At 43.7% G+C, this 12,252-nt stretch overlaps 1 protein-coding gene across 1 annotated transcript in view; it reads right to left on the reverse strand.

Annotated features, from left to right (window-relative positions):
- The window catches only part of TNC (tenascin C), a 63,952-nt gene that overhangs the window by 41,992 nt on the left and 9,708 nt on the right, over window positions 1–12,252 (reverse strand). The window contains exons 6-9 of the mRNA XM_021691170.2: window positions 9,877–10,146; window positions 8,695–8,880; window positions 8,358–8,447; window positions 6,396–6,659 (exon numbers count right to left, since the gene is read on the reverse strand). Of these exons, the coding sequence (XP_021546845.1) occupies window positions 6,396–6,659; window positions 8,358–8,447; window positions 8,695–8,880; window positions 9,877–10,146 (810 nt within the window). The remainder of the gene's footprint in view (window positions 1–6,395; window positions 6,660–8,357; window positions 8,448–8,694; window positions 8,881–9,876; window positions 10,147–12,252) is intronic.

Below are 12,252 nucleotides of genomic sequence, written 5' to 3' on the forward strand. Positions count from 1 at the left end.
TGTCGTCCTTGACCTTAGGATTTAAGCACAACTAAAATCAGGAGTGTGTCCTTTTCAAATATTCTAGTAGTCCTCATGCATGAAGAGATATAGGACAAAAACCAATCTAAGCAACTCTTTAAGGTTAGGGAAATTAATCCTATTATCCACAAATGCCCCCTATGACTCATCCCACTTTCCTCTTTTTTTTCTCCTCCTGCTGTCAAAACTGCTTGTCAGGAACTTGGATGGCATTGACAATTTTCCTCTTTATGTGAATTAAGTCTTTGTCTTTCCTTCTCAGCTAACTGCTTTTTAAGCTGTCTCTCTAATTCAGACATAAAGCCTTTTTCCCCCCCCATGAAAACAATGTCAAGAACCATTGTTGCAGGCGAGGTGAGGAGAGTTACCTGCCTGGGGCAGGGAGGAGTGGGTTATGGATGGTTTCTGAAAGCTCTTGCAGTAAAGATGGATGGAGAGAGAAAAGTAGGGGATGCGCAGTGGGAACTACGTCTTCCTGAGGAGAACCATCTTTTCTCTTTGGATCGGCTTTTTTTTTTATATGCCGCTGACACTGATATGACACACCCCTCGTGCCCTGCTTCTTCCGTTCTTTTCACAGAGTGATTTTCACATAACGTCATGTTGCTCATAAACAGTAATAATCAGGGTGATATTTCTACCAAAACCTTTGACTATTCTTCTATTTTTTTTTTTTTTTTTGATAAGCAGGTCAAGAAAGAGTATCAGTTTATCTTGAGGGAGCCGTGCTGTGACTGTTTCTGTCATGGGTGCTGTTGGTGCCCCCACCCCCCGCCCATCCTTTCACTAAACAAATGCTAGTCAGATAAGTAAAAGGTGTAACTTAAATGAATGGAATTGATAGATAAATTGAAGGGAAAGAGATAATTATGAAATTAGAGGGAATGATATGAATAAAAATACAGTGGACAATAGCAGAGGTGGGGACTAAGAAGTTTCACACAAATGCAGAGTCTACATTTCAACAGCAAATGACACACTGGTAGCCTTACTGTCCAGAAGCCCAGTGTTTCCGCTGTATAGTTCCACACTGCATTTCTTGGCATTTCTTTATGAAAAGGCTGTTGTCTTTTTCTTACAGCTGTGCACTGGCATCTAACCCTCTGAACAATGTCAGTGGGCCTGGAAAATCAGAATTTCGAAATCCCATTTCTACACTCATGGGGGGTTGACCAGCTGGCCTGGAGGAATTTCCGGCTTTGCCAACTTTAAACTTTCAGATATGCCAACTTTAAATCTTCCACCATCTTGTAGATGGTAATTACCAAATGCTAGCTGATTAGGAATTCACTTTCAGTGTTCACTGATGGAAGAGAGTGATTCTCCGACAGCAGGTGGATGGCCAAATTCAAGCCTGAGGACCCTACAGGGTAGATTTAATAGCTTTGATCTCATCTTGTAAAGTCAAGATAATTAAAATTAAAAGCCTTGCCTGCCTTAAAACTTTTCAGTGACTCTTTATCACTGTCAAGAATGGAGTCCAACAAGCCCCTTAGCACGATATTCACTGCCCTCTGGTGATGTCTCCAACCCCATACCTTGCTGTTCTCCCACTCCATCACAGAGCAGGACTGGACAGCTTGTGTTTCACTAATAGGAAGTTGCTCATGCCTGGGAGCATCTCACATGCTGTTCCTCCTGCTGGAAATGTCATTACCCGCTCTGTACTTCCTTTCTTCTTTTCCTCTTTGAGGACTCAGCCAAGTGTCATGCCTTCCAAAAAGCCTTCTCTGATATCCTTCTTTCCCTTTGCTCAGGTCTGGAATGGGTCCTTGTTTCTGCTCTCATAGCTTCCCAAACTTCCCTCTAAAACAGACTAGTTATATTCTTATAATTTTGGTTTTGGTTCTCTCTTTCTCATTGCAGTGTGCATCATTGTGTGCCTTCCTGTTCTATACAGACACCAGCATTGCCTGACCCACAGCAGTTAAGTAATAAATATTTGTTGGATGGTTAAATATTTGAATAAATTCGGTTTGCTCCATGAATAAATCAAAATGGCATCACAGCAGAATGTTCCCTATTACTTGCAGCTGTGACTATAAGCAAAATTACACCTTTCTGCTTCCCAAACTCATGAGAATTACTGGGGTATCACTGTTGAGTCTTACGCTGGTATGGAAAGATGCTTTATTGGCCTTGTGTTTTACATATTCTCTCTGCTTTATGTCCCTACCGCTCACAGCAAATTCATGGCCTCCACTTTAAGCAGGGTTTCATTGAGTTTATCAAAATATAAATGCAGGGGGTGGGGCATAGGGGAGATGCCTGGCACACACTAATTTTCCTCAACTTTAATGGGGTTCTACCTTTCTCTCGCTTTCCTTCTCCCTCCCTCCCTCCCTCTCTTTATCCCCCCTTTCCTTTCTCCTTCCCTCCTTTCCTTCCTTCCTTTTCTATCTAGAGTAAGCTTAACTTAAGACAACAGAGTAACTTCCCTTCCCTTAATCCTAAACAGAGAGAATTTGGGCTGTTAATGCAGAAGTAGAAGGAAAAGACCATACCATGAGATTCAATGGAAACAATACCACTCTGGAGTAGCTGGGGTTCCCAAATCCTCATGAAGCACATATCTTGTGCTTGGCTGTGTCTAAGGCACTGGGGATGATGCAGCACTGAATAAAGGAGACAGAGTCTTTATATTCTGATCAGTAGTAGGAGGCAGGTCATAGGTAAATAAACCAACTACTGAATAATATCAGGCCAGATAAGTGTCATGAGGAACTCTACAGCAGCATAAAGGGGTAAATCGGGATGGAAACACCATTTCAGACTGGTGGCCAGAGAAGTCTACTGAGAAATCACTTGAGCAGGATAAAATGAGGGAGATGCCAATGAATAACTGGGAGAGAAGTGGTATTTAGATAGCAGGAATAGCATGTGCAAATGCCCTGAGGTAGGAGCAGGCTTGGCATACTCAAGGAATAGCAGGAAGGCCAGAGTGACCTGGGTGAAATGAACAAGGGGACGAATGGTGGGAGTGAGGTCAGAGAGATTGGAAGGGTCAGATTCTATAGGGCCATGTAGGCTGTGGTAGGGTCTTTGGATTTTATTTCAGGTGTGATGGGCAGCTGGCTTACGCATACTCTTAATTTGATTCTGCATCAGGGAAAAAGTTTACCCGTTGGCTCAATTCCATGGCTAGAGCTCTGGAATTCCCTGGGGAAAAAATGCTTTGGGGGCAGCCAATTCCACATATTCTCCATAAGACCCACGGATAATGAGCAGCACTGTGCAGACTTCTGCCACTAAGAATCTAGTGATGGGGCCACCCGGGTGGCACTGTCGACTGAGCGTCCAACTCTTGGTTTTAGCTCAGGTCATGATCTCAAGATTGTGGGATCCAGCCCCGCTTCAGGCTCTGTGCTCAGCATGGAGTCTGCTTGAGATTCTCTCTCCCTCTCTGTCTCCCTCTACCCCTCCTGCTCATACTCTCTCTCTCAAATAAATAAATCTTTAAAAAAAAAAAAAGAATCTAGTGATGCAGAACGGGGAGTCCCCTTCTTCTGAGGTTTGAACATCTCAAACCTCAGGCCCTTTGGTTTGACATCTCAGGACTCAAAACCACATGGTACACTTGCCCAAGAGCTCCCATGTGATCTGTTTCTTTTTTCTTTCCATATGTACAAGGCCAAGTGCCTATACGTGTACTTATTTCCATAATCCACAACACAGTCCTGTTTGCCTTTATGTGTTTGTGCAAAAGCTTCCGCCCATTTTAAGCCTTTCCTGATGCTCAGAAATCATCCTGTGCTCCTGCTGCACCCTCTGTACACACAGCTCTAGCAAGCGGAGTGTAGTGTTGTTGTCTGTCAGTCTGCGTATCAGCAAGTTCCCTGGCAGCACAGATCTGTCCTGACTGATCTAGTGTCCACAGCACTTAGCGCACGGAGCTCAGCTGTAAACATTACTGGTTAAGTAAGGTAGAAGACTTGAAAAGATAGAATTCGAGAGACAGAAAGAGATGTCCACCTCACTTCTAATGAAATAAAATTGTCCTATGGAGAAAGCCCTAGGGTAAAATATTCTGGAGACTATGGGGGAAGAGCCAATTAAAGGGAGTCCGCATATTTTTCCTAAAATGAAGGACGTCTTTAAATAGACAACATGATTTATTTGGAAACCGTATTAAGGATGTGTGGCTGGGGAAATGAAACCACTGAGTCTTTGGGACGCCAAAACTGGGCTCTTAGTCAGAGACAAAGTAATTCCAGCCTGTGGTTCACTTGAAAGCTTTCGTCTTCCTGGGCTGCTGAGGCCTGGGGCTTCCCCACTGGAGATAGGAGATAACCTAGCTACAGCCAGAGGGTAAAATGAGTAGAAATAGGAAACTCCTTGATATAGCATATGTCAAACTCAGGGAAACGTGGAGAGAGAGAGAGAGAAGGAAGAGGAGGAGGAGAGGAAGTAGAAAGAAAGAAGAGAAAGAAATGTCTTCTCTCGTGTTTGCAGATTCATTTGCTGTTCCTTGACACCTTATGATAAACTCATGTTTATAAGGCGGAAACATTCAAATCTCTACCATAGATTTATTTCTTTTGGATTCTGTTTTGCCCCTCCCTTATCTAGGATTGAACTGTCCCTCCAGAGCACCCTTGATGCTCACCTCATAGCTGGGTGGGAAGCAGTACAGGCACAGAGGCAATCACACTGACCACCTGAGCTCACTTCAGACTCTCTGAAGAGGCTGCTCTTTGTCTACCAAATATCCCTTCTCTCTCTCTTATAAACAACCACAATTTTATGTGGGCAGCAACAAGCTGAGCCAGTAGACTACCTTTCCTAGACTTGCTTATAGTGTGGAGTGGCCCATGAAATATGAGTAGAATTCAGTGGTGAGGTTTCCAGAAAGACTCATCTAGGAGGTACTCCTTCTTAGTTTTGGTTCTTCCTCCTTCAGGCTGCCTAGAACACAGATGTGAAGGCTGTACTGTGGCAGCCATATTGTGACAAGGAAGTGACTTTGGGAATGGAGCCAAGGACTAAGAATGGTGGAACAGAAAAAGAGAAGGAGCCCAAGTCCCTAATAACTTGAAACTGCTACGCCAGCCCTGAACCACCTACCCTCAGATTTACCTTATGACAAGAAACCAACTTCCATTTTGTTGAAGTGACTGTTTTTTGAGTTCTCTGTTATTTGCAGGGGAAGGTACTCATAAATGACAGAGTCTTCAAGGTATCTCCAGATTTGCCCAACACCACGACCCCTTTTCTGCTTATCGAGATGGAGTTGGACTAACATCTCTGCCATGACACTTTCTCTGGCTGCCCTTGATTCTCCCAATCACCCCCTTTCCTTGATGGCATTCCATCTAACATTCTGATATCTAGTCTTCCCCACGGACAGTGAGCAGGAGCACATGAGTGAAAATAACAATGCTAAGTACGTGACCCACTTTCCCCTTAAATACCAGCACACTATGTAGTCAGTGGGTTCTCAATAAAGACTAATTAAATTGAGACTAAAGACTATTACTTGTCAAGCCCTGAAGAAGTAACATTTTTCACTGATACCTCTTGAATAGTTTGGGGCCACAATTTTATGCACATATTTTTCATATCGGAAGAATGGATTTTTTTTTTAAATTATTTTTTCAACTTAGCCACTGAGGAACTGTGGCAGCAGGTATGAGGAACAGGATATTTGGGCTAGAAGGAACACCGGAGATCAGGATTTAGCTGTCATGGAAAAACCACGTTCGCCTCTTAAAGTCTAGGAGAAAAGAGAAAATGAGGAGGGCGCTGTGCAAGGCTCAAAGGATCATATGCAACTTTTCAGGTAACCTTAGAGGGAAGCAAAAGACCTGGAATAAAAACATTTAGTGGGATGGGTGCCTGGCTGGCTCAGTTGGTGGGACACGTGACTCTTGATCTTAAGGTCGTGAGTTCAAGCCCATATTAGGTGTAGAGATTACTAAAATAATAATAATAATAATGATAAATAAACTTAAAAAACATTTAGTAGGAAATAACCAAAGAATTATTACCAACATCTTGGTAATCTTGGAAAAAAAAAAGTGGAAAGTAAATTAATTGTTAGGCTAAAGAGGGAGGACAAAAAATAAACCATTTAAAAGACCCTGTAAAATGCACAAAATTAATTAAAAAAAAGAACCAAAGACAAATGCAAACCCTGATGCTTTAAGTTCTCCTAGGAAGAAATATTTTAAAAACGCCAGTGATTTCCCAACAAAAAGACTTTGCTGAATCAGCTGACAGAGGAAAAAAGAAGTAAGTAGCTCCTTCAAAGTGCTATGCCCAGAAAGTTGTGCGTATTCCCACCTGGTTTTCCCTTATGGAGACAGACTGACTTACGGGTCTGCAAACCTCAGAATCAACAGAGAGTCTGGAGGGAGCTCAGAGGCTGACCTCACCTGTGGATGCCTTTACTCGTGCGGGTTTGCTCTTGTGCCTTCCCTTCTCCACGGTGAGGAGGATGCTGTATTCTGTCCCGGGTTCCAGGCCTCTCAAGACATAGGAGGTGGTGTCTCTCGGAAGCTTCACTTCCACTGGCTGGCCCGAGGGCAGGCTGTAGTTGAGGCGGTAATGGTCAAACTTGGCCGAAGGCCTCCTCCAGAGCAGGGTCAGGTTGGTCTCCGTGGTTTCAGAAACCCGCAGGTCCTTGGGTGCGTCCATGTCTGGGAGGAAAGCAGAGAGATGAACGGGCCTCGGGCTGGGAGGCAGGGCTGCTTTTGGGGCTGATAGGCAGCTCTGGGCTAGCATTCCAGCTCTGCCCTACAGGGGCTGTGTGACTGCAGGTGACTTTCCCGTCTGGGTCTGTTTTCACCTCTCTAAGATGCCGTGGGACAGTGCCGCATTGGAGTTTTGGAAGATTAAAAAGAATATAGTGGTATATATCCATACCATGAAATGCTACCCAATTAAAAGCATCTAAAAAGAACCGACTGTTGACACAGAAACAATCTGAGTAGACCTCAAGAGAATTATACTGAGTGAAAAATCCTATCTCTGCAGGCTGCCTTCTCTGTATGATTCCTTATATACAGCATTCTTGAAATAACAACATTACAGAGATGAAGATTAGGGATTGCCCAGGGTTAGGGAGAGGGGGAGGGAGGGAAGTGCCTGTGGCTACAAAAAAAAAGGGGACAAAAGCGACCTTAGTGATGGAACTATTCTTTGTCTTAACTGTACCAGTGGGTGAAAAAAGCTGCTTGGGAAAAAACGGCGTAGGACTAAATACACACACATACAAAAATGAGTTGCATGTATCACTGGTGAAATGTGCATAAAGTTGATAGATTGTATCAATGTCAGTTTCCTGGTTGTGATATTGTTCAATGGTTACACAGTTATTAACCATTGGAGGAACCTGGGCAAAGGGTTTAGGGGGATCTCTCTGTATTATTTCTCACAACAGCATGTGAATTGACAATTACCTCAAAATAAAAAGATAAAAAAGGGTGTGTGGGGGGCACCTGGGTGGCTCCGTCGGTTAAGCATCTGCCTTTGGCTCAGGTCATGATCTCAGGGTCCTGGGATCATGCCGGCGTTAGGCTTCCTGCTCGTTGGGAGTCTGCTTCTCCTCCTCCCTCTGCCTGCCGCTCTGCCTACTTGTGATCTCTCTCTCTCTCTCTCTGTCAAATAAATAAATAAAATCTTAAAAAAAAAAAGTGTGTGTGTGCAAGTGCTCAGCATTGGGTCCTGCATAATGAGGACCCATGAGGCATGATCTACATCCTCTTTGCACACCAGACCCCTTTTCTTCATGGTGCCTGGGGAAAGTAAGGAAGAGATTGGTGGAGAAATAGAGGGAAGAGTTTTCTTTTCTTTAACACATTTTCCAGGGATGGGGGGAAACTTGAGGAAAGAATCAATGGCTTCAAATCATACGGCTCCTCATCACTCTCATCCAGAGACTGGAGCTTCATGGGTAAGAGCAAAGTCTGTCTGAAACTATGTTTCTGCTACTTATCCTCTGTAGGACAAAACTACACTATAAAAGTCAGGTGTTTTCTAAAAGAAAACCTCCCAGATGTGTTTTGATTAGTCCAAGGTTTATACATACATACATACATATATATATATATATATATATATGTATGAAATGGAACTGATTACCAACTTAAGTTTGCAGATTTCTTATAAAATCTGGTTCCAATTTCTCTTAAAAAAAAATCTCATTCCCCTTAAGGATCATTTAGATGTGGCGTGCTTATGTTACTTTTGAATTAGACATCTGGGCTAGATGATCCTAGAGGCCCCTTTCTTCTCTGTGCATCTACTGTTTCTTTCAAAATAGGTTTTCTGCCTCCTGGGCCCCAGCACTCTGTCAGCGCCAACCCAGCGGTGGTGGGGATCCAGGGGTATCTCACCTGTGGCCGCGTTGATGGTGGCTGGATCGCTCTCCTTGTCTGCCTTCACAGCAGACACTCCGATCCCATATTCAGTTCCTGGCCTCAGACCTAAGGGAAAATGTGCAGGTGGATATTTAGCCCCAAACTGGGAAGACGTTCAGAGGATCATCAAAATAGCCCTGAGCTGCCTGTCGCTGGAGGCTATGATTTCTCAGTGTCTGGTATGTTGTACAGACTGCCTTGCTGAAGTCCAAGTGAGAATTGCTGGGAACTGCACTTTTTCTCTACGTGGACGGCTGCAAAATGGCGACACCCCCCCCCCGCGGGCGGGCTGGGTCTGGGATGCAGAGCTTACCTGTGAGCGTGGTTTTGGTGGTGGCTTGCTGGCTCCTTGGGACTTCGACCTCAGCATGGGCACCTCCGGAGATGGGTGCATACTTAATTCTGTAACTGTCAACGGCCGCCTTGCCATTCTTCCATTCCAGGGTAATGCTGTTGTCTGTCTGGGAGATGCGACGGAGATTCCTAGGGGCATCCAGGCCTGTTTGGAAGAGGATGGGACATTTGCATCGAAAACACCAGGCGCTAGGAGCCTGGGAATCAGACAATTCTAAGTTGAGACACGAAAGGCACCTGCCATTGGAGAAAAATGACATCTCCCCCCAACCCATCTCAATACCTGATGCACAGATCTAAATAAATACTGCATATCGGGCACCTTTCCCCATTATTTTGTCTTATTTTATTTTATTTCATTTTTTTTCCTTTCCCCATTATTAATATGTGTGCTATTTTAGTCATTCACACGCTCCTCAGATTTTATGCTTAAAAAAACTATACAGAAACTTACAAATAAGGTCTGTGAGTGTAAGAACTGGTCTGTTGTGCCCATCACTGTATTTCTAATAATTCATACGGTGCTTCATAATGTGCTCTGAAAAAATATTCATTGACTCAAAGATTGATGGACACTTTGGGACTTTTAAGAGAATGCCACAGGGGCGCCTGGGTGGCTCAGTCAGTTAAGCATCTGTTTTCAGTTCAGGTCATGAGCTCAGGGTCCTGGGATGGAGCCCCATGTTGGGCTCTGAGCTCAGCAGGGAGTCAGCTTGAGGGTTCTCTCTCTCCCTCTCTCTCTGCCCCTACCCTCGCTTGCACTCTCTCTCAAATAAAATCTTAAAAAAAAAAAAAAAAAGAATGCCACAGGCTAAGAGGTTATGGGCATCTTTGTCATCCATGCTTTCCATAAACTGTATTTTATCATGAAAATATTTATTTGAATCTTATTTTAATCAGAACTTCTTTTGTCTGAGATTATCAGACCAGCACCTTATGTTTTTGTTTTTTTTTTTAGAAGCTTATTTGGATATAGTTTTCTTTAAAAAGTTAATCAATTGCTACAATATTTTTAAATAAACACTGAAAGGAATGAAATTTCCCTTTCTACTTTCCTACTGTCAAAGGAGCCTGGAAGATACCAGGCAGCACGGAGTGGGAGCCAATCTTTCCTGGCTGTTCACAGGGGAAGGCCCATTACCTGTTGTGAAGGTCTCCTTGGCTGGGTTGCTGGACATGTCACCCCTGCGGGAGATGAGGGACACCTCATACTCGGTGTCTGGCTTCAGGTTCCCAATGGAGTACTGGTTCTCATCGTGTGTGAGATCGATGGTGGTGCGGTCGCCGGGCACGTCTTTGATTCCATAGGAAAGCTCAATGCCATCAATCTCGGCCAGGGGCTTGAACCAAGTGATCAGGGCCGTGGTGTCCGTGACATCTTTCACCTCGATCTGGCTCGGGGCGTCCAAGCCTGTGACGGGCAGACGGCAGAGTAGTTTCAGAGATTGGGGCCGGGGCCAGGGGCTGAGCAGACAGGGGCTTACAGCCATCCAGTTCCAGGTGTGGATAGTTCAGTGCCTACTAACCATCTGACATTCTTTTGTCTCTCTGTGTCTCCATTTCCCATCTGACAAGCTCTAGATAGGGATGATGACAACTACCTTGCAGGGTTTGTTGTTTCTTCGAACATGAAAGGAGAATGCTTGCAAAGCACCTAGCGCAGAGCCTGGAGCGTGGCAGTTACATGATAAATGGTCATTGCCCTGTTATTATTATCACTACAGTTCTCATGAGTTGAAGAAACATGCTTAGGGCCTTTTTCATTTAAAAAAACATTGATTTATATCTGAAACTAATGAGGTACTATAAGTTGGCTAACTGAATTTAAATAAAAAAATAAAAAATAAAAAATATTGGTTTAGGCTCTCTGGCTTTTTATTAGGCAAAACTCCCTGGATGGATAACTTTTCCATCAGAATTATGGAGCCCAAAAGTGAGGCCACCCCTGGCTTGGCCAGGTATAGAGAGTTACTTGTGAGGCAAGAATTCAGGAAGAAAGTCATAGCTTGTCCCAAGCCTTGCCATCTTTGTGCCTTCATCTCAGTCCTCCTCCTGCCCCACCCACGCCCCTTGTGTTGTCGTGTTGTGCGTGTGTGTTGTGTTGTTGTTTTGTGACAGGAAGCATGGCATGCTATTTCTCACCTCTTGGCCCCTGCACTAGCTCTTCCTTTGTGTCTTCTTCCCAAGATTGCCCCTCCCCCTCTAAAAAAAATCTCCTATTCATCCCTCAAAACCCCACTTACATATCACTTCCTAATGAGAGTCCTCTTTGACCCTTGTTATAATCAGGTGAACACAATACACCCTCCCCAACAAGTATAAAGTTTCAGTTTATGTAAGATGAGTAAGTTCTAGAGATGTGTTGGACAACACAGTGCCTGTAGGTAATCATACTCATTGAAAGAATAGATAGAATTCATTCTAAGTGGTCTTAGCACAATTAAAAATAAGAGAATCCTTGCACTTTCTTCACTGTTCTGTAACATATTTCTCTACAGTTTGTGTTATTCAACTTAGATAAGGTCTCAATTCATTTATTTAGAGTGGGTCTTTGACCCCTTTTAATCTCCAGCAGAGCGTCAGACTTTGTCATTTATGTCTGAATTCTTTTTTTCTAATTATAAAAACAATTTTAATGCAAACATTAAAACAGACCAAGAATTTGGCAAGTGCCTAAAATTAAGATATTAAGGCATTTAGCCAATGTTTATTTCTTCAATTTAAAAATAGCTAAGTTTGTGTTTTCAGCTTTGGTTGAGGAGACAATATCAAATGAAAGGAACTTCAGTGTTATATACAGAACGGGAAGGAGGAATAAGTCCTATCTGACTATGAGAAACCTGCAGAGTCTTTTCTTTGAATTCTAAGTGTTAACCCATCAGTCTCAGCTGACGGACAATGAACGCATAGAATTCACAATGAAAACAAAGCTAGAGTTCAACAGTGCAGCTGCCTGTCCCGTGTTCTTACAGGTGCCAGCAAGCACCCAAACCACACCTGCTACTGTCCTTAGCAGCTCTTTCCTAAGAAGTTGGGATTGAGTCAAGCTCACTGATTCTTCCCCCTCCCCAGATTTGGGACCCTTGAATAGAGGAGGCAAGTGCTGCCGTGGCTTCCTAACATGCCAAGCACAGTGCTCTGTCATGCATGTCTTAACTCTCATGACAACCCGGCAAGGACACTATAAACCCATGTTCCTGATAGTAGGTCATAGGCTTAGAGAAGTAGAACTTCACAAGGTGATGGTGAGCAGTGAAGCTGGAATTCACACTCAGGTCTGTTTGGGTCCAAAGCCCATACTCCTGCTCCAGTAAATGTGAACGCCTCTCAAAAGCATCCAGGTGCCAGAAATGGTTGGTAATACAGCCTGATAGAGACAGATACCAGTGGGAAGGAGCCAAAAATGCCTTCTCACCCAAACTTTAAGGTCCTTTAAACCTGGATAAAGTTCGGCTATCAGCAAAATGAACACGTAAATGTCTGCCTCTCAGTGCTGATATTTATGTGATTAGGGAAC

The sequence above is a fragment of the Neomonachus schauinslandi genome, chromosome 13 (assembly GCF_002201575.2).
Source record: "Neomonachus schauinslandi chromosome 13, ASM220157v2, whole genome shotgun sequence".
NCBI lineage: Eukaryota > Metazoa > Chordata > Mammalia > Carnivora > Phocidae > Neomonachus > Neomonachus schauinslandi.